Here is a 26815-nt window from a genome sequence, read left to right as displayed (position 1 = left end):
ACTGCTGCCCCATTTCTTGCATTCAGAAATGTAGATGATTTGATCCCTTCAAGAGTGTTCTCACCCTAACAAAGAATGACAGGAAAAAAATCCCAGTTTCAATGGATACTTTTATTATTTATTTAATAGATCACGAACTTCATCTCCCTCTCTCCCTACAATTTGAATTTCATCTTGTTTCCATGCTGAGTAGTGAAACAATGACAAAGCTAGCCAGAATAAGCTATTCTAAAAAGAGAACTAAGCTAACAGCTCACTTTCTTTTAACAGGCAAAATATAAATACATGCACTCTTGAATGCACAATGGTTTAGTTACTAAGAAATTCAAATGGCATCTTGAAGAATGTAGGCAAATCCAGGGTGCAGTAAAGATGAGCTGAGATGCTGTGCAACTGCTTAAGGGTTCCTAATGCTGCATCTCTTGGCCACTAGCTGAATCCTGACATGGGGGAAGATTTTAGCTAATACCAAGTGGAGATGTGGAAAGCGCTAAATTGACTCACAGGATGTGCACAGGAACCAAAAGGCAGAAAGTACTAAACATTGCTGAGAGCATCCACCCCAGGAAGGACTTTACCTGTTTTAGAGAGAGCGCACACAGAGACAGCATTACTATAGGATCCACTAAGCCAGATTCACCACCTTCTATCTTCTCTGTAACAGGTCTGCTCTTTAGGATATATGGCCAGGAGTTGGGAAACATTTACATTTTGGGTCCCAGGTCCATTAGAGTGTAACATCTTTGAGAGTAAGTTTTCCTATCTGCCCCTCCCCACCTCAAATGGAATGCCAGGAGCTTTATTTAAAGTTCCTCCATTTGTACTGCCCAGCTAAAAATGACTGCTAATGACAACACTACCTACTATCTCCACTGCATTCTACCCACCTCTAACTGCATAACCCCTATCCTTCCCCCAAACAAGCCAAAAAACAGGAAAGAACCTCACCTTCCAGGAGCTCTAAACTGGCACCACCCCCAGTGCTCACATGGCTGACTTTATCTTCTGTATTCCATTTGGCACAGCAAGTGGCAGTGTCTCCACCACCTGTTGAATGAATAGCCAAGTAAAAAGGGAAAGGAGAGAAAAGAAAAAAAGAAAAAAGACTGGCACCCAAACTATAAGACATTGCACTCTCAAGCCCAAATGGTAGCTGATGAACCCCCAATTCCATCTCATTAAGATGCTCCTCCATGAATTATATGCCCATTTAGCTCTCAAGATGCAACCAGTGTCAAGAAACCTAAGAAAAATTACCCATTTCCCTTCTACTTTCCTCTGATAAGAATTCTGCCAGCTCACACTGGAATTAGCTTTGTACAGGACCCCTTACCTATGATGGTGATGCAGCCCCTAGAAGTGGCTTTCACCACTTCATCCATGAGGGCTTTGGTCCCTCGGGCAAAAGCTTCCCATTCAAATACGCCCACAGGTCCATTCCACACAATCTGCTTAGCCCTGGCGACAGCCTCAGCGTACTTCTTGCTGCTCTCAGGACCACAGTCCAAGCCCTATAGGGTAGAGTTAAAAGAGAGGATGAGCTACCAAGAAAAGCTACTTAGAGAAGCAAATACCACCTCCACCAAGACCAGAATTAAGGCTGAACACCAACACCAGAGTTTCTTCTAAAACCAAGATACCCTTCAGTCTTTTAAAAGTATAAACCTGTTCATGCCCTTTATAGAAGATCAAGTCTAAGGGAAAACCTCAAGTTATTTGATTACAACATTCTTAGCCACACTATTATGATTGTAAAAAACTAAATCTGTGGTTTTCAACCAGGGTCAATTCTGCCCCTCCTCAGGGAACATGTGGCAATGTCGAGACATTTTTGGTTGTCACAACTTGTGGAGGGTGTTGCCACTAGCACCTAGTAGCCAAAGATGCCTTAAACATCCTACAATGCAACAGCAGCCCTCCACAACACAGCAAAAACTACCTGGGATGTCAACAGTGCTGAAGTTGAGAAACAAAGAACTAGATCAGAGCTTCTCAAACTTTGGTGTGCATCACAATCACCAGGAGGGCTAGTTTGAGCACAAATTGCTAGGCTTCATCCCCAGTTTCTGATTCAGTAGGTCTAGGATGGGCCCAAGGAACTTGCATGTTTTAACAAATTCCAAAGTGATGCATATGCTGCTGTCCTTGGGACCACACTATGAGAAACACTGAACTAAATAAAACCCACATTCCTAACAAAAGGAAAACTATTAAGCAAACTAGTATGTCAACATGATACAATTTTATTCAGCTATTAAAATGATGTAGAGAACACAACAATCAAATATTTAGTCTTTAATATACACATACATACACATATACTGATACAAAGTATCAGTACACTTTTACTATCTTAATGTTTTCAAAGAACGATTTCTTATACATGCTTTAGGTAGCAACATAATCCAGAACAGCCTAAACCAAGAAAGTATACTGCATTTGTCCCTAGCACATAGTTAATTTTAATTTAGAATAAACGAAAAAAAATTGTTTTGTCCCCACATTACTGATGAACACAGCAGCAATCTGATACCACTGCTTTCGCTCATAGATTCTCCTCCAAGGAGGGCCTCAGTACATTTGGAGCGCTCTCTGACAGAGATTTCTTATAGAGATTCTTTTAAAATGCTTGTTGGTTGGTTAAATGAATGATACCAAAATGTTTTTGTTAACTCATACTACCAACCACTCAAGTGACTCACCATCCAGCCAGCAAGTATGCCAGAAGCTACAGTGGCTTGGCCAGTCTTGGCATTCTCATCAAACTTGTCAGCAGTAACAAAGTCAACAGGCAAGGTAATCTTCACACCATTCTTCTCAGCTTTGGACATCAGGTCTTTAACAATCTTGGCTCCCTCTTCATCAAACAGAGAAGTACCAATCTACATAGGGGACCAAGATGATGAAGATCAGCCTCTATACGAAGAACATGATTACCTCACAAAGCAGACAGAAATAAGATACAACATAAAGTAACAATTCCAAGACAAAAGAAAAACAACTTGTCAAAATAAATAAGAATGGAAGTTTTTAGGGTTCATGTCAGAAGCTGGTTTTTTAAATTTACATAAATTGTTATTTCTCATGGAGAGCTATTTCAAATCCACCTGGCACTGGTTTCCTACCTCCATGTTGTTGAGCACCTTAAGGAAGGTAAAAGCCATTCCACCACCAATAATCATCTCATTGACTTTGTCCAGCATGTTATTGATCAGTTGGATCTTGTCTGCAACTTTTGCTCTAGAAGAAAAAGCAAGAATCATCACCAAACTAACAATGAATTAAGGAAGTGCTATTACACAGAGTCAGAGTTTTTATTTCAAGGCACAAGAACAAAGAAATGCCCCCACAAAGTGACAAAAGTATTGATTAACTTTGCCCTATACTTCTCCAATCCAAAAGACCAATCCATTTCTAAGAAATCCTTTTAAAGGCAGCGGTTCCCAACCTTTTTGGCACCAGGTGCCAGTGCTCCTATGAGAATCTAATGCCTGATAATCTGAGGTGGAGCTGAGGTGGTGATCCTAGTGCTGAGGAGCAGCTACAAATACAGATGAAGCTTCGCTCGCTCACCCGCCACTCACCTCCTGCTGTGTGGCCTGGTTCCTAACAGGCCACTGATTGGTAATGGTCCGTGGCCTGAAGTTTGGGGACCCCTATTTTCAGGTATAGCTCTAGACCAAGAAGGGCTAAGAAGGCCTACTATAAAGGAAAAATGAGTTCCAAATAGGCCTCTTTTGCTCCCCCCACCAAAATAAAAATCAGAGAGTCAAGATTGTTAATTATACCTAAGTAAGATTGCTAATTGTGGGATTCCCTGAGCCCACTCAGAACTGTCTTACCCCTACAGCAGGGATCACATTATATATCAAACGAATATATACTGAGCAAAAATCGACAGATATTCACACTCTTAAGTCTATGCTCAGTGGCTGGGACATTTGTTTTATGGCATTCATTATTCTATTGGATCACTTGATTCAACACATTTATTGAGCACCTACTCTGTGCCAAGCACTATTCTAGGTCTCTGAGAAACAAAGTGGCAAAAACAAAAGATCCCTACCTCTTTGGAGCTTATATTCTAGTAGAGGGAAATAAGACAATAAATACACATATCCTTTCACCTCCCTGTGAGAGAAAAAAAGAAACTAAAGAAAAACCAATTCGCTTGAAGCACAGCCTTTAAAATCTCCCACATAGGGGTTCCCTGCCCCATAGGGCCCTTTTGAATTTTGTTCTCTGGGAGAAAAATCATCAAGAAGGGCTGCATGATGTTTGCCCAAAATTTATTTTATAAGAAAAACTTTTTTGGTTAAAAAAAGAAAGGAATAAAGGTATGTAAGGGAAATAAAATAAAATATAATAAAATAAAATCCCCCACGTAAGTAAATAGCTTGTCTTCCTTATACATTCTGATATATCAAAATCCCACTTAAATGAACAAATCACCTTGGGCCTGTTTCCCTCTTCATTCAATAAACAAGATGATGTGTCAGTGATAGGCCCTATGCTAGGATTTGTGAAATGAAGGTTCAAAATAATAGTGATGTGGGAGAATGGATGACAAGAGACTGCTTATCTGACTTATAAAGGCTGGTTATCACAAAGGATAAGACTGCATTAACTGTTATATACACACATGCACACACACACATACACGGGGTAGGGGTGAAGAGGAAATAAGTAAAAAAGAAGAAAGAGACTCAACCGCTTCTAAAGAATGTGAAATAGTCTATAGCTCAAATTCCCTACTTCTTCAATGTTGATAGAATGAAAACTAAGGAAGAGGGGACTATTATAGAATGATACTTGACAACCAAATGCAATGCATGGACTTCGTTTAGATCCTTAAACAAACCAACTGTAAAAAGACATTTCTGAGATGATCAAGAACTTCTGAGTGCAGACTAGGTATTTTAAATGAAACTTAAATTTTGTTAGGTATAACATGGTGGTTATTTAAATCTCCTTATTAGTTATGAGATGCATACAGAAGTATTATAAGTGAAATTATATGATATCTAAGGCTTGCTTTAAAATACTCCAGGTAAAAAAAGGATTAGAGGATAGATGAAACAAGATTGGCAAAAATGTCAAAAATTGTTGAAACAACACTCACTTAGTATATGACAAAGGAGGAAAGAATATAAATGGGGTAAAGACAGTATCTTCAATAATTGGCGTTGGGAAAATTGGACAGATACATGCAAAAAAAAAGAAACTGGACCACCTTCTTACACTGTATACAAGAGACTCAAAATGGATTAAAGACTTAAATGTTAAGACCCAAAACCATAAAACTTCTACTTCTAGAAGAAAACATAGGCAGTAAACTCTCTGATATTGCTAACGGTAATTTCTTTTCAGATAAAATCTGAAGGGAAACAAAAGAAAAAATAAACAAACGGGACTACATCAAACTAAAAAGTTTTTGTACAGCAAAGGAAACCATCAACACAAAAAAAAAAAGACAACCGACTGAATGGGAGAAGATAGTCTCTAATGATACATCTGATAAGAGGTTAATATCCAAAATATATAAAGAACTCATACAACTCAACAACAAAAAAAAAACAATCGAATTAAAAAATGGGCAGAGGACCTGCACAGATATTTCTCCAAAGAGGAAATACAGATGGCCAACAGACATATGAAAAGATGCTCAAGGTCACTAATCACCAGAAAAGTGCAAATTAAAACCACAATGAGATATCACCTCACACCTGTCAGAATGGCTATCATCAATAAATCAAAGAACAGCAAGTGTGTTAGAGGACGGGGAGAAAAGCGAACCTTCATACACTGTTGTTGGGACTGCAAATTGGTACTATGGAAATTGGTACTAAGTCCGGAGGTTTCTCAAAAAATTAAAAATGGATATACCTTTGACCCAGCAAAAGGTATTTATCCAGGGAAAACCAAAACAATAATTCGTAAAGATCTACACACTCCAATATTCATGGCAGCACAATTTACAATAGCCAAGATATGGAAGCAATCTAAATGCCCATCAACAGATAACTGGATAAAGAAGTTATGGTTCATATATACAATGGAATATTACTCAGCCATTAATATTTGCACTGACATGGATGGACCTAGAGGTTATTATGCTGAGTGAAATAAGTCAGACAGAGAAAGATAAATACCATATGATTTCACTTATATGCAGAATCTAAGGAACAAAAATAACAACCTAATCGAAAACAGACTCACAAATACAGAGGACAATCTGGTGACAGCCAAAGGGGAGAGGGGTTGAGGGGCTGGGAGAATGGGGTGCAGGGTTAAAGAAGTACAAATTAGTCATTGATAGATGGTCACAGGGATGGGGAGCACAGCAAAGGGATTGCAGTTAACATTAATGTGTTGGCTAGGAGGAGAGCCAGAGAAGAGAAAGAGCAATTAGTTTTATAAACTATATAAATGTCTGACCAATGTACTGTATACTTGAAACTAATACAATAAAATTTTAAAAAATAAAAAATAAAAAATTGTTGAAACAAGGTGATAGGTACCTGAGGGTTTATTATACTGTTCTCTCAACTTCTGTGTATATTTGTTTCTACAATAGTTTTTCATAAAATGTAAAACTTTCCCCAAAATTGTTAATGGTCTAAGGAGACTACACTGCAAGAAAGAGCAAAAAAATCCTCCACACATCAACTGTCCTAAAACATCTACTTGGGACTGAGTCTAAAACCTAATCATAACCACTAGGTGGCACTCACTTCCATACTCCAGGTCTACAGAAGGCTGGAGAAAAAGGTCAGACAGCTCATAACATCTCCAGTGAAGCAAGGATCAGTCTGACCTTTATAACACAGTGTACAAGAGAGGCAATGCTTCGAGGACACAGATAACCTGTACCCACCTGATTTTTAGGACCCTGAAACTGGGCTCATAAAGCCTAGAGCAACTATGCTACCTGAAATTAATACCCAACTCCAGAGTCAGCTTTCATGGGGAAATGATGAATGAGTTCAGTCTCATGGCGGGGGGGAGGGCTGGGAGGGATGGGAAACCCTGCTCATAGAAGGTCAGAGACATCCAGCCATAAAGAGGCTACTACCTAGGATAGCCATGCCAAGTGACAGGAAGTTATCTTTTCCAAGCAGTCCCAGGTCCCTGTCCCCACTCTATCACCTAGAATTTATCCTCCTAGCCTCTTGACCCAACAATTCTAAAATTTCTGTTTTTAACCAAGCCATTAGAATATTATTATCCACATGGTACCTTTACCCACAGGGCAAAATATAAAATGGTATGTGATCTGGAGAAATGAGTTCTAAAAGATATATTAAACATACATGAAGAGATTTTCAGTTATTCCTTGCCAGATTGTACGTATTATGAAAGGTTCAAATGCTTCGTTAATTTTTAGATGAGCACCTATGGTGGATCTTTCCCATTCTTCCCTCCAGAACCACCTTCTATCCTTGGCTCTGTTCTCTGTCCCAGGAGACTGACCTGCATGGACTGCATCAAGGAAACACCTTAACCCTCTGGCTTACAGCCAACTGAGGGTGGGAGGGAGTAAATTAGGAGGAGATTGAAAAGATATCAGAATATTTATGTTCTCGGCCCCCTCCCTGCCATATGACTATCCATATGTCCCTTGACCAAAGGCTATAGTTCCTATCAGAGGGGCCCCTTCCAAACAACTACCCTCTCTGGATTCTAATAACTATTCCCTCCCTTTGTTTCTTCAGGCCTACAGATGGTGATGGTGATGGCTGTTGCTAGCCCCGGATTACTGTACTGTCCTTTTTGAGTTTCCCTAAAAGCTACCTTTGGTAGATAGTCGCTTTATTAAATTATCCTCAGATACCCAGTTTGATTGTGCTGTCTGACAATAAACTGCCCAAGTTATGGCCTACTACCAGGCAAACACATTACTGAAAGCATGATCTTGAAGAGTTCTTCATACCCGCCCAGGATGGCCAGGAAGGGTCGCTCTGGGTTTTCCAAGGCTTTGGCAAAGTAGTTCAGTTCCTTCTTCATCAAAAAACCTCCAGCTTTCTGTGGCAGACTAACTCCTACCATGGAGCTAAAAAAGACCAGAGACATTCAAACTTTAGTCAATCGCTACCAATTCTCCCAATTCTAGAGGCCATCTTCTTATCACTGAAATACTTTAACTTCGGAGATTCTGAGAGACTATGGTTTTCATCCCTAAACTGCAAAAAAAAAAAAAAAAAAACAGGTACATAATAAGATTTTTGACTAACAGTGCAAGGTCAAGGGGTACAAGTAAAAAGCAATGACCTTAAGTAGAATTTAATATACCCAATTATTAGTCTTCAGGCCAAAGGTTTAATCCCAATACATAATCAGCCAGTTGATGACAACAGAAGAGTCCTCAATTTGCTTCCTACTGACAGCATAAGATTCTGATCCCACAATGTTCACAAAGGGTTAGCTTTATATGAAATATCAAAAGTGAGAAAGAGCAACTACTTATTTAAGCTTGACAAAAAGCTCCACAATTCTCAGCATTTTTTACTTTTATTTCCTCTTCGGATCAGGAATACTTAAACAAGAGCCACAGTCTAACCAGTAGCTCCAATTGGAGATAGAAGCCTACAGGATCACAGTGTAATACAGAAATCTCCAAAATAAAACCAGAGCTTGAGCTGCTCTAGTAAACAGGAATACTGCTTCCAGCTTGACATCAAACAAGACTCTTAGTACCTGTGGGCTCGATGAGCAGTGCCAAAAGCATCATTGACATAGACATCCCCTAATTTGGAAAGTGAAGCTCGGAAGGCTTCTATTTTAGCTGGCTCAGCTTTAACCTGCAGAGAAAAATAAAAAATGAGAAAACCAACGACTGGAAATGTTGATGGCTGCAAAGACAACTGCAAAAGGATTTCATATCAAGAGTCCACTTAAATATTTCTAAAGACCCTGAGTTGGTGGGACATCAATTTTTACAATTAGCAACAGTACCTGTTCTTCCTTCCAAATATTCCAGGTCTTTTGGTCATTTCTGCATGTTTCTGCTCTCCTTCGCCTTCCCTCATATTGCAAACCTAAGGTTCCTGAACAATGGCTTAACCTCTAATCACACGAAGCTAACGACATCCATTTGACCTCTCCCCAGCTCCTAGGACAAGATTCTAATTATTCTTCCCTCTCCTTATCTTGACTCATATCCTCATTTTAACATATTCTCCTTGTAAAAGTTCAGATTATACTTGACTCAAAATGCTGGTTAACAAGGCCTTTCTGCAAAGGCATAGAGGTCCTCACACATATTCTTCATGAAAACAAGGACAGGCTGGAACACAAAAGACAGATGGAAACATGACAAGATAGGACCCCAGAAACATTTTATATTGATTAAAAGGAGGCATTTTATATGGCCTTCCCTGAAGTTAGGAATCTGAGAAAACAGAAATACACTTCTATAAAAAGAGAGAGAGGAACAAAAAGTAGAAGACAAGGATTTGAAATGTCAGCTCACTATCCAGAGATTCCCCCAAAAAGAGACAGAAGGCAGGATGGCAGGATGAACAAAGAGTCTCCAGTAGGAGACTAAGTGAAAAAGCACAGGAAGACAGATTAACAGAGACATAGCACAGAAGAGTATATAGCACAGAGCAGATGTTCATGTTAGCCACTGCCCACTCCCATCCTCCTAAAGTATCAAGATGAAGGCAACTGCCACAAAGAACAGGGGCTTTCCTCTAATGACCCAAAGAACGCAGGGGCACTAAAACTAAAGACTGCAGAGCCTCCATAATCTCCCTAGAATAGAATAACATATGCCACTGGTAACTGGAAGATGAGTGATATAGTAATGAAAACATTGTCTGAATGGCAGGAGACCTGGGTTCTAGGCCTAGCTCTGACACTAATTCACCATGTAACCTTTGGCAAATTGCTCTCTATCCCATATATTAAAAAGGAATAATAACCTCTCTATTTGTAAACTGTTTTTAGGGACTTCCAGTCAAGATGGCATAGATGGTAGACGCTGTGTTTGCCTCCTCTCACAACCACATCAAAATTACAACTACAGAACATCCATCATTGAGAGTCGCCTTAGGTCTGGCTGAACAGAAGTCCTTCAACGGGGGACATGCATGAGAAGCCACTTTGAAACTGGTAGGAGAGGCAGAGACACGAAACGGGCCAGTCCCACAACTGCGTGAGACAGTTGAGAATTGGGAGAAGTATCTTGGCTGCAGAGATCCCCTCGGCAGGGCGAGGGGTCTCGGCTCCATACCAGGCTCCCCAGCCCAGGGCTCCAGTGTCAGGAAGGGAAGTCTCCACAACTTCTGGCTGTGAAAACCAGAGGAGATTGTGGCTGAGTGAGACAGAGGGCTGGAAGAGTCAAACGTTCTTTTTAAAGGGCCCGTAGCAGACTTACTTGGTGACTGACTCACTTGCTCTGAGCTCCAGCCTGGGACAGCAGCTCAAAAGGCATCACAGATTTGGGCCATTGTTCCTTTGTTGAGCCCTCCCTGCACCCAGGTTACAGATTCAGGTAGCCGCCATACCTGTGCGTCTCTATCAACCTGGCTGACATAGGTTGTCCCACCTAGGTAATTCCCTGAGATCCAGTCACTCCCAATTTGCGGACCTACTCAAGCTGCCTCCAGTGGGTTTTTTTCCATACAAATGGCCTGTCTTGGTTCATGCTGTAGACTTTTCTTAAATCTCACAAAGGTTCACAAAACCCAAAGAAGCAGCATCTGACCTTGATGTGCCCCATACCTCTTGCTGAGCAGTCCTGAGCCCAGAATTAGCAGCACCTAGCCACAGTTCTTGGCTTGGCCTCTCAAGGCCCCACTAAGCATAGCATGGGTGGCATCCATCTGCATATTACTTGGTGACTCTTGCCAGGTGGCCCAGGAGGTGCATAAGCTGCAGCTGACCTTGGCCTGCAGCTGGGTCCCTCCCAGGAGGCCCTTGGGCCAGCATGCCCAGTGGCCTGCTTCTATTACAGCAGGAGCCTGAGCACCATCCAGGGCTGCATCTGAGGAAGACACAACCAAAAGGCAGACTGGACAGGCACCAGAGTTCTGCTAAAGTTAATCATACTCCATCAGGTCGGCCCCTACCCAGCCAGGCCTCACAACCAATTAACTCAAAGGTCCCATCGAGGTGCAAACAGCAAACAAGGCTCAACTACAACAGGAGGGCACATACAACCATACAAGGGACACACTTTGAGTACCTACTTGGCTCAGGTGACCAGGAAAGACTGCACCACTGGGCCCCAAAGGATACATACTACATAAAGCCACTCTATTTAGACCAGGAGACTTAGGAGCCCTACCTAATACATAGAAACACAGGGAGACAGCCAAATTGGGGAGACAAAGAAACATGTCCCAAATGAAAGAATAGAACAAAGCTCCAGAGAAATAACTAAACAAAATGGAGACAAGCAATCTACCAGATGCAGAGTTCAAAACACTGGTTATAAGGATGCTCAATGAACTGTTTACTCAAACACTGGTTATAAGGATGCTCAAGAGTAAGAGTATGTGAACTCAGTGAGAACTTTAACAAAGATATAAAACATAGAAATGGAGATAGAAAACATAAAAAAGAATGTCAGAAATGAAGAATATAATAACTGAAATGAATAATACATTAGAGAGAATCAACAGTTTAGATGACGCAGAGGATCAAATCAGTGATTTAGAAAACAAGGTAGCAGAAAACACCCAGTCAGAACAGCATCAAGAAAAAAGAATGCCTCTCCCCTCAAAAAGTAAGGATAGTCCAAGGGGCCTCTGGGACAACATCAAGCATAACAACATTCGCATAATAGGGGTACCAAAAGAACAAGAGATTGAAAACCTATTTAAAGAAATAATGACAGAAAACTTCCCTAACCTGGCAAAGGAAGTAGACATACAACCCCAGGAAGCGCAGAGAGTCCCAAACAAGGTGAACGTGAACAAGCTCACACCATGATGCATCATAATTAAAATGCCAAACATTAAAGACAAAGAGGGAATCTTAAAAGCAGCTAGAGAAAGGCAGTTAGTTACATACAAGGGAGCTCCCATAGACTGTCAGCTAATTTCTCAACAGAACTTTGCAGGCCAGAAGGGAATGACACGAAATATTCAAAGTGATGAAAAGGAAGGACCTACAACCAGGTTACTCTATCCAGCAAAGCTATCATTTAAAATTGCAGGACAGATTAAGAGCTTCCTGGAAGGCTAAGGGAATTCATCAACACCAAACCAATATCACATGAAATGTTGGAAGGACTTCTTTAAGAAGAAAAAAATATGTATCAAAAATATGAATAATAAAATGTCAATAACTACATAGCTATTAACAAGTACTTCAAAAGAAAAAAAATTAAATATTCCAATCAAAAGATAGGGTGGCCGAATAGATGAGAAAACAAGACCCTTCCATATATGGTGCCTACAAGAGACTCACTTCAGATCAATGACACACACAGACTGAAAGGGATGAAAAAAGAAAAAAGATGTTTCATGAAAATGAGAATGAAAACAAGAATCTGGGGTAGCAATACTTATAGCAGACAAAATAGACTTTAAAACAAAGGCTATAACAAAAGACAAAGAAGGACCCAGTAACCCCACTTCCAGGTATTTATCCAAAGAGACCCAAAATACTGCTTTGAAGGAACATGTGCATCCATATGTTCACTGCATTATCTATAATAGCCAAGATATGGAGGTAACCTGGGTGTCCATCAGTGGATGAATGAATAAAGAAGACGGGGTAAACATATATAATGGAAGATTACCCAGCCATAAAAAAAGAATGAAATCTTGCCATCTGCAACAACATGGATGGACCTAGAAAGTATTGTGCTGAGTAGAATAAGTCAGACAGAGAAAGACAAATGACATATCATTTCATTTACATGTGGAATCTAAGGAACAAAATAAGCAGACAGGAACAAACAGATACAGAGAACATTTTGAGAATTGCCACATGGGAGGGAAGTTAGGGGGTGAGTGAAAGGGGGAAGGGATTAAGAAGTACAAAATGGTAGTTATAAAATAGTCATGGAGATGTAAAGTACAGCATAGGGACTATAGTCAATAATATTGTAATAACTATATATGGTGTCAGATGGGCACTAGATATTGGTACTAAATTTATTGGTTGATCACTTCATAAGTTATGTAAATGTCTAATCACTATGCTGTATACCTGAAACTAATATGTTGTATGTCAACTATAATTGAAAAATAAAAAATATTTTAAAAAATAACTATTTGAGGAAAAATGGCAAATTGAAAGCTATTCATGAAAAAAAAGGTGCTATAGAAATAATGATAATAATAAAATCCCATTTCTCATTTTTGGTCTGCTAATAACTAGAAGGAAAAGAATGCTCCTAAAAACCAATGCGGGCACACTGAATAAAGGAAACATTTTATGTTCTTTTTTAATCCATTTTAAACTCATAATTGGCTCCTAAAATTTCAAGCATTGAAATGAAAGTCATTGCAGACTAAATGTAAAGTTAACTAAAACTGTCATAGACTAGCATAGTTGGTTCATCACTTCCTGAATAAAACGTTTTGCCTCAATTTGCCGGTTGCCTCCTGCCATTTCTAAGCCCTAGAGTCTGTGCTTGAGTTTCAGTCTAAAAGGGCACCAAATTTTAGGTCAGCATGAGACTCCTACTACTATAGCAAGACCATGCCAAAGGCAAAATAAGGCAAGACTAGGGCCTACAGTGCTATGAAAAGAAACTGTTTGAAAGGAGGCACTCCAACAATCTTAAGAAATGTCAGAAGTACAACAGGAGATTGAGACACTAGCCACCGAGCATCTTGTTCCCCAAGACACTACAGACCTTAAAAATGGAAAGTACTCAAAGGGTGCCTTACACTTCGCTTCTACCAACAAGGCAAATTCCAAATCATCCTCAAAGACCCAGCTTTATCGCTTAATATTTGAATTCTGGTTGTCAGGTCATAATAATCTGTTTTGTAGCTTATCTATGGTTGGTTTTTGAAAGTTTCTCTTTGGATTTTTAATTTTTTTTTTTCCCTATGGCTGCTTTTGCATGACAATGGCAGACCATATATGGTTGTGACTGACTGTGTGGCCTGCAAAGCCTAAAATGTTTATTGTCTGGCTTTTTACCAAAAAAAAAAAAAAAAAAGTTCTTATCTAATGGACTAAGCTATATGTAAAGGCCAGTAACAGAACCACTGCCCTCTAACTTTAGTCAGACAGCTTTTCTGAGACTTATTTTCTTCATGAAATGATGATACTTGTACTTCCTTATCTTAAAGAGAAATTCAAAAAATGCTTTACACTTTTAAGAAAAATGCCTTAAATCCAAGGCAATATCATCGTGACCATCATTTACCCAACTATAATCAATTGTCCCAAATAGTCCCTTTCCGCTTGACTTAGGAAAGTACTTTTACTGATCACATAAGAAAACCCATATTATACCAAATTTAATTGACTGTTTTAAAAATACCATGCTTGAGCCTTTAATTCCCCCTTCTAAATAAGAAAACAGATTGTCCTTCCATAATACACTAGGGCCTATTGCTTATAAAGTGTTCCAGCCTTGACACAAAATCTAAAACTGACCCTGCTGGAGGAACACCTGGTGTAGCATGGACATTCACCTCCACAACCACATGTGAATGTCTGATCTCAGCACTTGGGAATCAGCCTATTCTTCAATAGGTTATCACATACTGTCAGAAAAAAAATTCTCATGTATCACAGGCCAAGTGTGTAACAAAGGGACAATTAGAAGTAGCATGTTCACTGAATACTCTTACATTCAAATGGTGTTCACATATTTTTTTCAAAGATATTTCAAAACCACTTGAACATGAAGAAGGCTTTTGAGATGCTGGCAATATTCTATTCCTTGACCTAGATTATGGTTACACAGGTGTGTTTACTTTGTGATCATTCATCAAGCAATGTATTTGTGCATTTTTATATGCATGTTATACTTCAATAAAAAGATGTGTAAGGAAAAATAAACATGAGCTTCCTGTATTCTTCAATCAAAGGCTTATAGACTCAACCATCCTCACTCCCACTAATGTCAAAAATCACAGGTCCTACCTTGTTCCCAGAAGAATCTTTTCCCTTCCCTTCTTCTTCCACATGAAAGCGAAGGTTCTCCAGCAGGATGACAGACCCAGCAGCTGGGTCAGCACAAGCTTTCTCCACTTCGGGGCCTACACAGTCCTTCAAGAACAAAACATCCCTGGGGAGAGGACAAGATGGAGACTCTTGGGCAGTCTGAAAGTTAAGAACCAAAATGCCTAAAAACATCTCCTATCACAGATTCCACCAGCACCAGAGCCTGGCACTTACTTGCCCAGCAGAGATTTGAGTTCTGCAGCAACTGGCTCCAAGGAGTACTTGTCAGGCATGGGAACACCATCAGGGCGGCCCAAGTGGCTCATAAGAACAACTGACTTGGCTCCATTGTCCAAGCAGAATTTGATACTTGGGATGGCAGCCTTAATCCTGCAACCAAAAAGAGACAACAATTAGAGCAAGGTTACTCCTAGGAATTAGTGGAAAATATTCTATTCGTGGCCTCATAAAACATAAAGCTCCTTTTCTTTAAATTCTTTCAAATCTACTTTCGGCTCAATGATGGTCCTTAGGTTCATGTTCAGGGGAAGAAGTAAATTACGATACCAACTCTCCCTAGGATTGTACATTCTCCTGTTTTGCCCCCTGTGCAGAAAAGCTATCTTTAGAAGAAACTGCTTGCAAGGTTGATCCTTGGCTGGTGTCTAGAATTTGGCTTTCAAAGTGGTCTTTCAGTTCTTTAACTGACAAGAGCCATTCACTGTTCCTAGACTGTCTGTACAAACAAGGTGATTTATGCTGAACACCTACTTCCTTCTGGGAGTCTGCAATTTTGGTAGTTGCTAGATAGAGGGTACCTACGTGACCAGTTCCCAATAAGAATCTTAGGGGCCAAGGTTCTAATGGGTTTTTCTAGGCAGAAACATTGCACACAATTATTGCATTTTTTCATTGCTGGAGAAACGAGCACATTCAGTGTGTTCCCTCACAGGAAACATAGAGCATCAGAAACCCATGCATGGATTTCTCCAGATTCTGCCTGTGTCTTTTCCCCCTTGCTGATCCTGTCATACATCCTTTCGCTGTAATAAACTTTAGCAGTGAGAACTATATAATGAGTCCTATGAGTCCTTCTAGCAAATCACCAAACATATGGATGGTCTTGGGGATGCCAAAAAAAAAAAAAAAAAAAATTTGACTCTGGAATATAAAATTCCTAAATCTTGAAAACATTAAAGGAAATTTAGAGAGAACTGTAATAACTTTTCTGCACCCATTACAGATCCTAAGTAGGAAAAAATATATTCATTATACAGAATGTGGTTTGCATAATGCATCGTCTTTATTACATTATAGTTTAACCAAAAAAATAATTAAACTTCCTTTACATATTTCAAATTGCTGTTACGAACCTGCTACTAACTTCCCGTTTTTTGTCAGTCTTTAAGAAATTAAAATTGATAAGAAAATCATTTATTTATTCAACAAATATTTATTGAATGCTTCTTTTGTACCAGGTACTGTTCCAGATTCCCAGAATACAATCGTAAATAAAAGTTTCTGCTTTCGTGGAAGTGAAATTCTAATGACAGGAGAAATAACAATAAACAAATAAACAAAATATATATCTATCTCAGATGGTACTAAGAGCTATGGAGAAAATAAAGCAAGGTAGGGGGACAAGAATGATTGGGGAATAGTGGTGGAGGGGATTTTAGATAGGGTAGCCAGGGAAAGTCTCTCTGATAAGATGACATTTCAGCAGAGTACCAAGTAATAAAAAACCTGGTTATGTTCCAAATAGCTTATGCTATTTGGCAGATATAACAACTCATTTATACCAAGCAAAGAGGAAATCTTTAACCAGGTACAAAGTTTGCCCAAGGAAGGCAAATTAATCTTCAGGCTATCCCTTATCGGCAAGATCTATTATGTCTAAAGATTTATTTTGTTCATCAACTCGAAGGATTTATGAAAATGAAAAGATCTACTCAGACATGTCTCTCTGCTGTTTATTCATTAAATACCTTGATAGGCATATTTCCAATCTTTTCTGTATGCTGCAGAAAATAATGAAAATCAGAAGGGTCAGAGCTGCCTTGTACAAAGACCTTCCATTATGGTGCACTGGGGATGTGCTTGGCAGATTGCCAGGCTCCATTCCGGGGCCAATATCTGAAAATGTTCTGGGTCTAGACCTGCACTCTACAATACGGTAGCCATCAGCCACATGTGCCTGGTGAATACTAGAAATGTGACTCGCCCAGATTGAGCTCTAAGTGTAAAATATATGCTGGATCTCAAAAATGTCCCATTATTTTATTGATTACATATTGAAATGATTTGTTTGGATTTAATGGATTAAATATATGAAAACTAAGTTCACCCATTTCTTTTTATTTTTTTAATATGGTAACTAGAAAATTTTAAATTATACGTGGCTCATATTATATTGACACTAGACAGCACTGGTCTAGATCACTACAAAGCACCTTCCCAGCTCAAACCCTTCATTTAAAATTTAAAATAAATATCTTCTTTTACAATCTAGTCAAAATCAAGAGCAGTACTATCACTTAAAATTTCTGCTTCTAAATCTAGGAGCCAACGCATTTGAAGCAGCCTAAGCAAACTGAAAATATTACTTCTGAAGTCTTTTCCCTTAAATCAAAAACGTATTTTATCTTGGCCATCTGGAATAGGAGCTTGTAACACTACACGTAGGCTTAATAATTATAGATATTAAAAAATCCTTCTCTTGCAGAGTTCATTTTGCAAGGGAAGCCAAGTTACCTTAATCTTTGACATTCTTAAAAATGCATAACCCCAAATTCTTCAAATTTTCAAAAAACAGGGACAGAAAAAAATTACCTTAATTTTTTCAATTTCTACATTATCATAAGAAAGCAGACCAAGTGGTGGGTTGATGGAAAGCCAAGATCATATGGCTTAAGTTACTGTAGTTCTACAATAAGAGAAAAAAAAACATTCTATCCTATATACCCATACCCACCCACATCTTAAACCTAGCTCCAGGCTTAGCAGGGAACTTACCTCTGGTTATTTGTTATCTGATTGTTCTTCATAGGAACATTGAAGTCCACTCTAAAAAAAAAAAACAAAGTTTCAGGTTCAGGTACAGCACCATTATCAATATATTGTTCCTTCAAAGATTAGAAGAGGTACTTTGAATGAACCAGTTATAAATAAGTTGAAGTTGGAAGTTCAAAACTCACCCTAAAAACAATCCGCAGTATTAGAAATCAAGAGAGTGGTTAGCCATGGGGAGGAGGGAATAAGTACTGACTGGGATAGGACACCAGAGAGAGCTTCTGGGTTTCTGGTAATGTTCTATTTCTTGACCTGGGTGATTGCACAAATGTGTTCATTTTTTGATAATTCTTTGAGCTTATGATATGTGCCTTTTGGGTATGTATCTCATACTTTAAAAGCGAAATTTTTAAAAATAAAAAATAAAACCTAACTTAAATCACAGGAACTAGCCCTGAAGAACTAGGAAGCTAAAACCTGTTCCATCTAAAAAGATTTCTACGTGGGCCTGGCATGATATTATCTGATAAAAGCAGTAGCTGGAGGTGTGAGGGGTAATAAGGAACACATTTTTATTCTGATTCTTTTGATATTATTTCTGGGTCCCAGTGAAACTAACATCACTCAAAAGAAAAAATAACTAGAAAAATAAAACACATAATATACTTTCTGGAAACAGCTGGGGGCCTTGAGACCAGAAAGAAACCTAGTGTCCAAAAACAAGTTTACATAGGATCTTTCTAGCAAAAGAGAAACAACTAAGTCTCTTTCAAAAAGCCTGAGAGGAGTGGAACACATGACTCTGCCCACTAGACAAACAGGCAATTAGAAGGAAGTGATCAGGATGACACAAGCAATAATTTACTCTGTAGTCTCCTTTCTTACCCAGATTACTACTTTACCATTTTTAAGAATCAGTAATTCCTTCCCCCTTCTTCTGAACTCCTTAGAACATCAGCCTACTTCAATCTGACTAAAAATAAACGCGTGTGGTAGTTATTTGTAAGGTCTAAGTTTTGCCTGCCAAGAGCCTTTTAATTAAAGATTTTTATTAAAAGAAGCTAACATACAATATTGTATTAGTTTCAGGTGTATAGCAGTTATTTAACATTTATATACCTAAAGAAATGATCACCATGGTAAGTTGAGCAACCATCTGACACCATACAATGCTATCACAATATTATTGACTCTATTCCCTAAGTTGTACACCATATCCCCGTGACTTGTTTTTAAGTGGTTTCTTTCTATAGCTGTAGAATGTTACTGTAAGAATTAAATGTTAGCGATCTGTAAAATGCTTAGAAGAGTACCTGGTACAGGTACTCTTAATACCATAAAAGTGGTAACTATTATTACATATGTTAATACTGCTCCAAAAACATAATTCTGTGATGTAAAAGGCAAATCAATTATTACTAATATTAATCTAAAAATAAGAGACCTTTCAAAGTGAGAAGTAACAAGCATTTATAGAGTAAATAAGAATAGCCATTCGGAGCTTGCTGATTCAGGCAGAAGCCCAGTGTTCCAAGTAGGAGAAAAAGGCAATGGATACTTAAGAAAGGGAGGGGGAACAATTACATCAATATAAGGAAAGCATTTCTATTGGTACAGATAACATAACAATGATGTTAATTCTAAACAACGTTAATTTTCTTTCCAGTAGTCATCAGTCCATAGTCATAACTGTTTTCTTGCTATCTTTGCAAAGTTTTTTGGGACAAAACGTTGTCCTTGGCCCACGAAGGTTATTTTGCCCTGTTCTAACATTCCAAAGACTTGAAGCATAAAACATGCCAGGCAGTTCCTCTGGCATAGCAGCTCTGGCTCCATTTTAAAGTGGCTCCGTTTATACTACTGTTTACACTAAAAACACACTAAGGAACTACACAGAAAGTATGACCTAATCAAGAAGATTGCTGCTGTGCTTGATCATAAAGCTCCATTCCTAGCCCTTCCTCTCAAAGGCTGAGGCCTAGCAGACAATTACAAGGTCCTAGAAGACCACCAATATTCTAAGTCCAGTTCCAGACCACTGCAAAAAAGCAAATACTGCAATAAAAAGAGTCTCGCGCAATTCTTTCTGGTTTCTCGCTGCACATAAAAATGTTTATACTATATATTGCAGTCTATTAAGTATACAACAGCATATGTGTTAAAAAAAAACAATGTACAAACTTTAATTTAAAAATACTTTATTGCTTAAAAAGTGCTAACCATCATCTGAGCCTTCAGCGAGTCATAAACTTTTTGCTGGTGGAGGGTTTTGCCTCGATGTTGATGGCCACTGACTGGTCAGGGTGATGGCTGCTAAAGGCTGAGGTGGCTGTGGCAATTTCTTAAAATAAGACAATGAAATCTGCCACATTGATTGATTGACTCTTCCTTTCATAATCAATTTCTCTGTGGCATGAAATGCTGTTTAATAGCATTTTACCTGCAGTAGAATTTCTTCCAAAATTGGAGTCAAATCCTCTCAAACCCTGCCCTGCTTTATCAACTAAGTTTATGTAATATTCTAAATCCTTTGTTGTCATTTCAACAATTTTCATAGCATCTTCATCAGGTGAAGATTCCACTTCAAGAAACCCTTTTCTCTGCTCATCCTTAAGCAACTCCTCATTCATTAAAGTTTTATCATGAGATTGAAGGAATTCAGTCACATCATAAGGCTCCACTTCTAATTAGAGTTCTCTTGCTATTTCTAACACAGTTTCTATCTGTAGTTATTTCCTCCACTGAAGTCCTGGACTCCTCAAAGTCATCCATGAGAGGTGGAATCAACATCTTCCAAGCTTCTGTTAATACTGATGTTTTGACCTCTTCCTATAAATCATGATTGTTCTTAACAGAATCTAGAATGGTAAATCCTTTCCAGGTTTTCAAATGACTTTTTGCCCAGATCTACCAAAGGAATCACTATCTATGGCAGAGCCTTACAAAATGTATTTCCTAAATAATAAGGCTTGAAAGTCAAAAGTACTCCTTGATCCATGGGCTGCGGAATGAGTGTTAACAGGCATGAAAACAACATTAATCTCATCTCCATCAGTGATCTTGGATGACCAGGTACATTGTCAATGAGCAGTAATATTTTGAAAGGAACCCTTTCTAAGCAACAACGGTGGACTTAAAATATTCAGTCAACCACACTGTAAACAGATATGCCACCATTCAGACTTTGTTCCCGTCATAGAGCACAGGTGGAACAGATTGTCTTAAGGACATCAGGATTTTCCAAATGGTAAACGAGCACTGCTTCAACTTAAAATCATCAGCTGTATAAGCCCCTAACAAGATTGTCAGTCTGTCCTTTGAGGCTTTGAAGCCTGGCATTGCTCTCTCCTCTCCAGCTATGAAAGTACTAGATGGCATCTTCTTCCAATATAAGGCTGTTTCATCTACATTGAAAATCTATTGAGTATATGTAGCCACCTTTGTTAATCATCTTAGCTACATCTGGATAACGCTGCAGCTTCTACATCAGCACTTGCTGCTTCACCTTGCACTTTATGTTACGGAGATAGCTTCTTTCCTTAAACTTCATGAATCAAACCTCTGCTAGTTCCAAATTGTTCTTATGCAGCTTCCTCACCTCTCTCAGACTTCAAAGAATTGAAGAGAGTTAGAGCCTTGGTCTAGACTAAGCTTTGGCTTAAAAAAAGTGTTGTGACGGGTCTGATCTTCTATTCAGACCACTACAACTTTCTCCGTATCAGCAGTAAAGCTGTTTCACTTTCTTATCATTCATGTATTCACTGGAACGGCACTTCTAATTTCCTTCAAGAACTTTTTCTTTGCATTTACAACTTGGATAACAGCTTTCAGCCTATCTCAGCTTTCAACATACCTCCCTCACTAGGCTTAATCATTTCTACCTTTTGATTTCAGGTGAGAGATGTGCAACTCTTCTTTTCACTAGAACACTTAGAGGCCCTTTGTAGGGTTATTAATTGGCCTAATTTCAATATTGCTGTGTCTCAAGAAATAGGGAGGCCAAAGGAGAGGGAGAGATATGGGGGGACAGCCAGTCAGTAGAGCAAGTCAGAACACACACAACACTTAACTGAGTTCACTGTCTTAAATGGGCACAGTTCGCGGCACCTCAAAACAATTACAACAGTAACATCAAATGAAGATCACTGATCACAGATCTCTATAACAAATACAATAACAGTGAAAGAATTTGAAATATTGCAAGAATTACCAAAATGTGACACAGAAACAAAGTGAGCAAACGCTGTTGAAACATGGCACATGTAGACTTGCTCAATGCAGGATTGCACAAACCTTCAATTTGTAACAAAAACACAGTATCTGTTACTTGCAATAAAATGAAGCGCAATAAAACGACTTATGCCTGTACTCCAATCTACCTCACTGAAGAACAGCCTTTCCAAAGGTGGGTTGAGGGAATAATTCTATATTCAAGCATTTTAATTAAAGTCTTCAAAACTAAAGGCAGTACACATGCCTCTGAAGAAAGAAATACACTCTCCTTAGTTTCAGGCTACTTGATTCTAAGCATCTTCTTTAAATATCCTGAACAAGGCCCTTGCCAGCCCTTAAGTGCATTCCAAAGAGGTTAAAGTATCCCATTACCACTGGTCATTTTTCTCTCCCTACAGCCTCCCAGAAGGCCCAAAGTCAAAAGGGCTAAGGGCATGAGGTTGAGCACAAGGCACCCCTCACAGTGTTTCTCCCTACCACCAAGCCCTTACAAGGAGGAAATTTGGGGGGCAGAAACACTCAAGAATCTGTCTCATCTATCCAAGCAGCCATGGCACAGCTTACTGATGAGAAATGGACTTGAATTCTCTTCTCATTGCCTGTGGATTACCTCTCCTTATCATCTCCTAGACTCTCTCAGCAACAACTCTGCTTTTAGCTCCTCCTCTATATGGACTCCACAGAAACTGCTCTTGCCTATACATTCCACTTGTTCCATTCTATGTAAAATCTGTACCCCCTTTTCCACTTCCCTGACACACTCCCAAGCTTAACTTCAGGCATGAAGTCAGACATCACTACACACCTATCAGAATGGCTAAAATAAAAAATAATGACAACACCAAATGCTGGCGAGGATGCAGAGACTGAGCACTCATACACTGCTGGTGGGAATGTAAAATTGTGTGGCTGCTTTGGAAAATCAGTCTGGGAATTCCTCAAAAGGTTAAGCATATGACCTAACAATTCTACTCCTCAGTGTTTACCCCAAGAGAAATGACAGCATATGTTCATACCAAGACTTGTCCATGAATGTTCAATGTTCACAGCAGCTTTATTTGTAATAGCCCAAAACTGGAAATAACCAAGATGTCCTTCAGTAAGTGAATGGCTAAACAAATGGTGTAATGTCTATACCACAGAATACTATTCAGCAATATGCTGAGTGAAAAAAAGCCAATCCCAAAATGTAATAGACTGTGTGATTCCACTTATATAACAGTTTTGAAATGACAAAATTTTAGAAACAAGACAGATGAGTAATTACCTGAGGTTAAGAAGGGAGGAAGAGGAGCTATAACTAAAGGGGTAGCATAATGAAGATCTTGGTGGTGATCAAACAATTTTTTTATATCTTGATTGTGGTGGGAGTTACACAAATCTACACGTGATAAAATAGCATAGAACTATATGCTTTATTCTAAAGTCGACTTCCTACTTTTGATATTGTATTATAATTATTAAGATGTATACAATGGGTAAATTGGGTGAACAAAGGCCTCTCTACTATCTTTGCAACCTCCTATGAATCCATAATTATTTCAAAATAAAGTGTTAAAAATATTGCTCAGTTGGAATATCAAGTCTCTATCACCTAAAATCTCAGGAGTCCAGGTCCAGTTCCATTAAAAGCTCTCAAAGGAACCAGGTCCACCCTTGCTTTACCGCCCTTGACTGGAAAATTGGGGTATTACGGCTGTGTTAGAGCCTTCTTTTAAATCTGCTGTTTTTCCTCTCCATTTCTTTTTCCACTACATCAGGCTGTGGCTTAACAAGTAACAACAGGTTAGAGAAAAAGCAAAGCAGTATGACTGGCAACCAATGAGAAGAAGAAAGGAAATGACATTGCAAAAATAAGCAGAAAGTTTATTCAAAGGTAAGTTAACTGGTGTCCCAAAAAACGGATGTGGAACATGGTAATTATTCAGTCAGAGGTTTCTGGCTATCAAAAGTCCCCTCAACAAATCGGTTTCCCATGGCAATTAAAGCAGGAGCCAGAAGACTCAACAAACATCAAAGCTCTCTTCTGCAGGACAAAAAAAGGAGACAAGTGAAGCAGCCACTACTCAGGAGGCCCTAACTTGGAAACACTGCCAGCAATCACCACATAACAGCATTGAGACAAAAAGAAATTTGAGCTGACAAAAATGGCTGCCTAGGCTTTCCAAAAAGTAGTGCTACCATGTGACTCTCTGTTCAAAAGATATGTTAATAATCAGGGAATAAAGTAACTTCCTGTTCTCAAGCCAAATAAATAGAATTTATCCCGACTACAGGGTTGGGAAATTATTAATTGCAACCTTCAGCAGACAAAAGGTCTATTTTAACCTGTCTTTGTTCACTGTGTCCAAGTATTCAGAAGATCTGGTGGGTAGTAGCCAAGGAGATCGACTTCTAGACCTGGCTCTGCCACCAACTTGGTAGTTTAGTGACCTTGGACAGGTCATTTTCCATCAGCAAAACAGGACTAGCCAACCATTTCAAGGCTCAGGGTTAATCTGTGTTGAATGAAACTTTGCGCTCTTGGGCAGAAAGATATTTCATTAGGTCCAGAGAGAGAAAAGGTAAGTACCTCCTCTAGTCTCACTCCCGACCTGCCCAGTTAATTCCTCAAGCCAGTTACCCAGGAGAGAGGAGATAAAGCCTCAAACTGCAATTGTAGGAAGATGACCAGTGTTGATGCCCCATCCACTGACTTTCAGATGGTGCATGCATCTGGAAAGGTCAGCATTGAGCATAGAGCAGATGGGAGGAAATAATCAAAACCCAAGATCTGGCTGCATGCCAATGTCCACCAGACCTGTTTTTCATAGGGTCTATGCCCTTTCCTTAACATCATCTGATGGGTAGAGAGGGCCCTTGTCTAATACTGGGATGGCTGTAATTCCTACTTTGTCTAGAATGGAAAGGCCTAAATAATTTCGGAAAAATGAGACACCAGATATTTCTCATGGCCAGATGTTATTGAGCTCTTCTGACTATTCCCATAGCAAGGCACAGGTCACTTGCAAATTAATAGTGGCTAGACTGAAATTAAGAGGGAAAGGGGAACTACATGAATTTTTAGGGTACTCATACTATTCTCTAAATCATAGTGCCTTCATATGCTTAAGCCTAGGGTAAAGGGAGATTCCTTACCGCCTTATGTGTCTGTTAAAATCCAAAAGATGCCCTCACTTGAACCAGCCCAAATTGGGAAAGGGGCTGAATCACACCATTCACATGCCTGCCCATCAATCACTCACTTCCCAAAAAGGACAAGACTACACAAGACTATCAAAGCAAGCCCTTACGGAAAGCACCACCCTTGGATACTCTCAAGGTATATAACAATCAAGTGCAGCAGTTAAATACCTGTCCTTCTGCACTTTGCTCCTGGCATGCACAAATGTACCACGTTACAAAAAGAATAAATGTAAAAGTTCTATACACCATACTGGTAATTTGGGCAGATAAGGGAGAAGCCATGTTGGTTAAGTGACTGGGGATCCACATGGGCAGAGTAAGAGACCACAAAGCGCATGGGAAATCTTTCCCGCTTCTAACATCCTGTTTCTCTAGCCACCCTTGGGGGTGAGTTTAGAGAACACCAAGAGTAGCCACACCCTGCTCTACCCAGAATGTGTCACAACCCTGATGCAACCCTCCCCCACCCCGCCACGCCTGGGGTCCAACGACTTGGTAGGGCAGTAGAGGCCTGTTACGTAAGCTCTGCAGGGCAGCCTTCAGTACACCCCGCCCCATTTCACTCTCCTACCCCCAATGCTTTGGGTAGGGGGAGTTCTTCTCCTGAACATTTAAATCACTGAAAAAGATTTCCTTTTCTGCAGGGGCCTTTAAAATGTGGGCGGTTTATCCTTTGCCTGTGATGGTCTAGGGCGGGGGTTGGGGGCAGGGCAGGGAAACTAACCAAATGACCTTTCAAGGTCCCTACCTTGGGGCCTAGGGATTTGCAGGCTAAGCCTTAGGTCCCGCCACGCCAACTAAGAGCTAGAGGCGACGGAACTGCATGGCAGAAAAGAGAAAGCTGGCAAAATGTGTCCCAGCAACCTGAGCCTTTCCTCGGTGGAGCCATCCCGAAAGGGCAACTACGGCTGTCTTCCTGTGCTGGGGAAAATATGGTTAGAAATCGTTAAACCTGGGCAAAGCCTCGGTCACAATGGTAGGCAGCCTAGCCCAGCACGACTAGGATCCACAGGGCCGAGCCGAGCACTAAAAGCAACTTTGGACAGGCAGGGAAGCAAGGCGGCCCGGGCCGGAGAAGCTGAGGCAGAGCCCCAGGGGTGCGCGGGAAAATAGGCAGAATTACCTCATAACGACCCGCTTCCCCTTCACGTCCAGCTTGTCCAGAGTCAGTTTGTTAGAAAGCGACATCCTAGCAATACAGCAACTGCGAGCAGCAGGGGATCAGTCAGCGGCAGAGACAGAAGTGGAACGCGTGCGGAACGACTATAGCCACCGGAACCCGCCGCCCCGCCCCCAG

The 26815-nt window shown here is 39.8% G+C and overlaps 1 protein-coding gene across 1 annotated transcript; it reads right to left on the bottom strand.

The window, feature by feature from the left end:
- Positions 1-90: 90 nt before the first annotated feature.
- PGK1 (phosphoglycerate kinase 1) lies at positions 91-26809 on the bottom strand. The gene is made up of 11 exons (XM_006916142.3): positions 26642-26809; positions 18103-18153; positions 15322-15477; positions 15067-15211; positions 8698-8801; positions 7934-8053; positions 3126-3240; positions 2703-2882; positions 1334-1511; positions 949-1047; positions 91-578 (listed from the first exon to the last, which is right to left on the bottom strand). Exons 1-11 carry the CDS (start codon positions 26704-26706, stop codon positions 538-540), a joined length of 1254 nt encoding a protein of 417 aa, XP_006916204.1. The 5' UTR covers positions 26707-26809; the 3' UTR covers positions 91-537.
- Positions 26810-26815: the final 6 nt, after the last annotated feature.

This window comes from Pteropus alecto, unplaced genomic scaffold (assembly GCF_000325575.1).
Source record: "Pteropus alecto unplaced genomic scaffold, ASM32557v1 scaffold126, whole genome shotgun sequence".
NCBI classification, from domain to species: domain Eukaryota; kingdom Metazoa; phylum Chordata; class Mammalia; order Chiroptera; family Pteropodidae; genus Pteropus; species Pteropus alecto.
The sequence above is the reverse complement of the archived record's forward strand: the minus strand, read 5'-3'. Positions and strand labels throughout refer to the sequence as shown.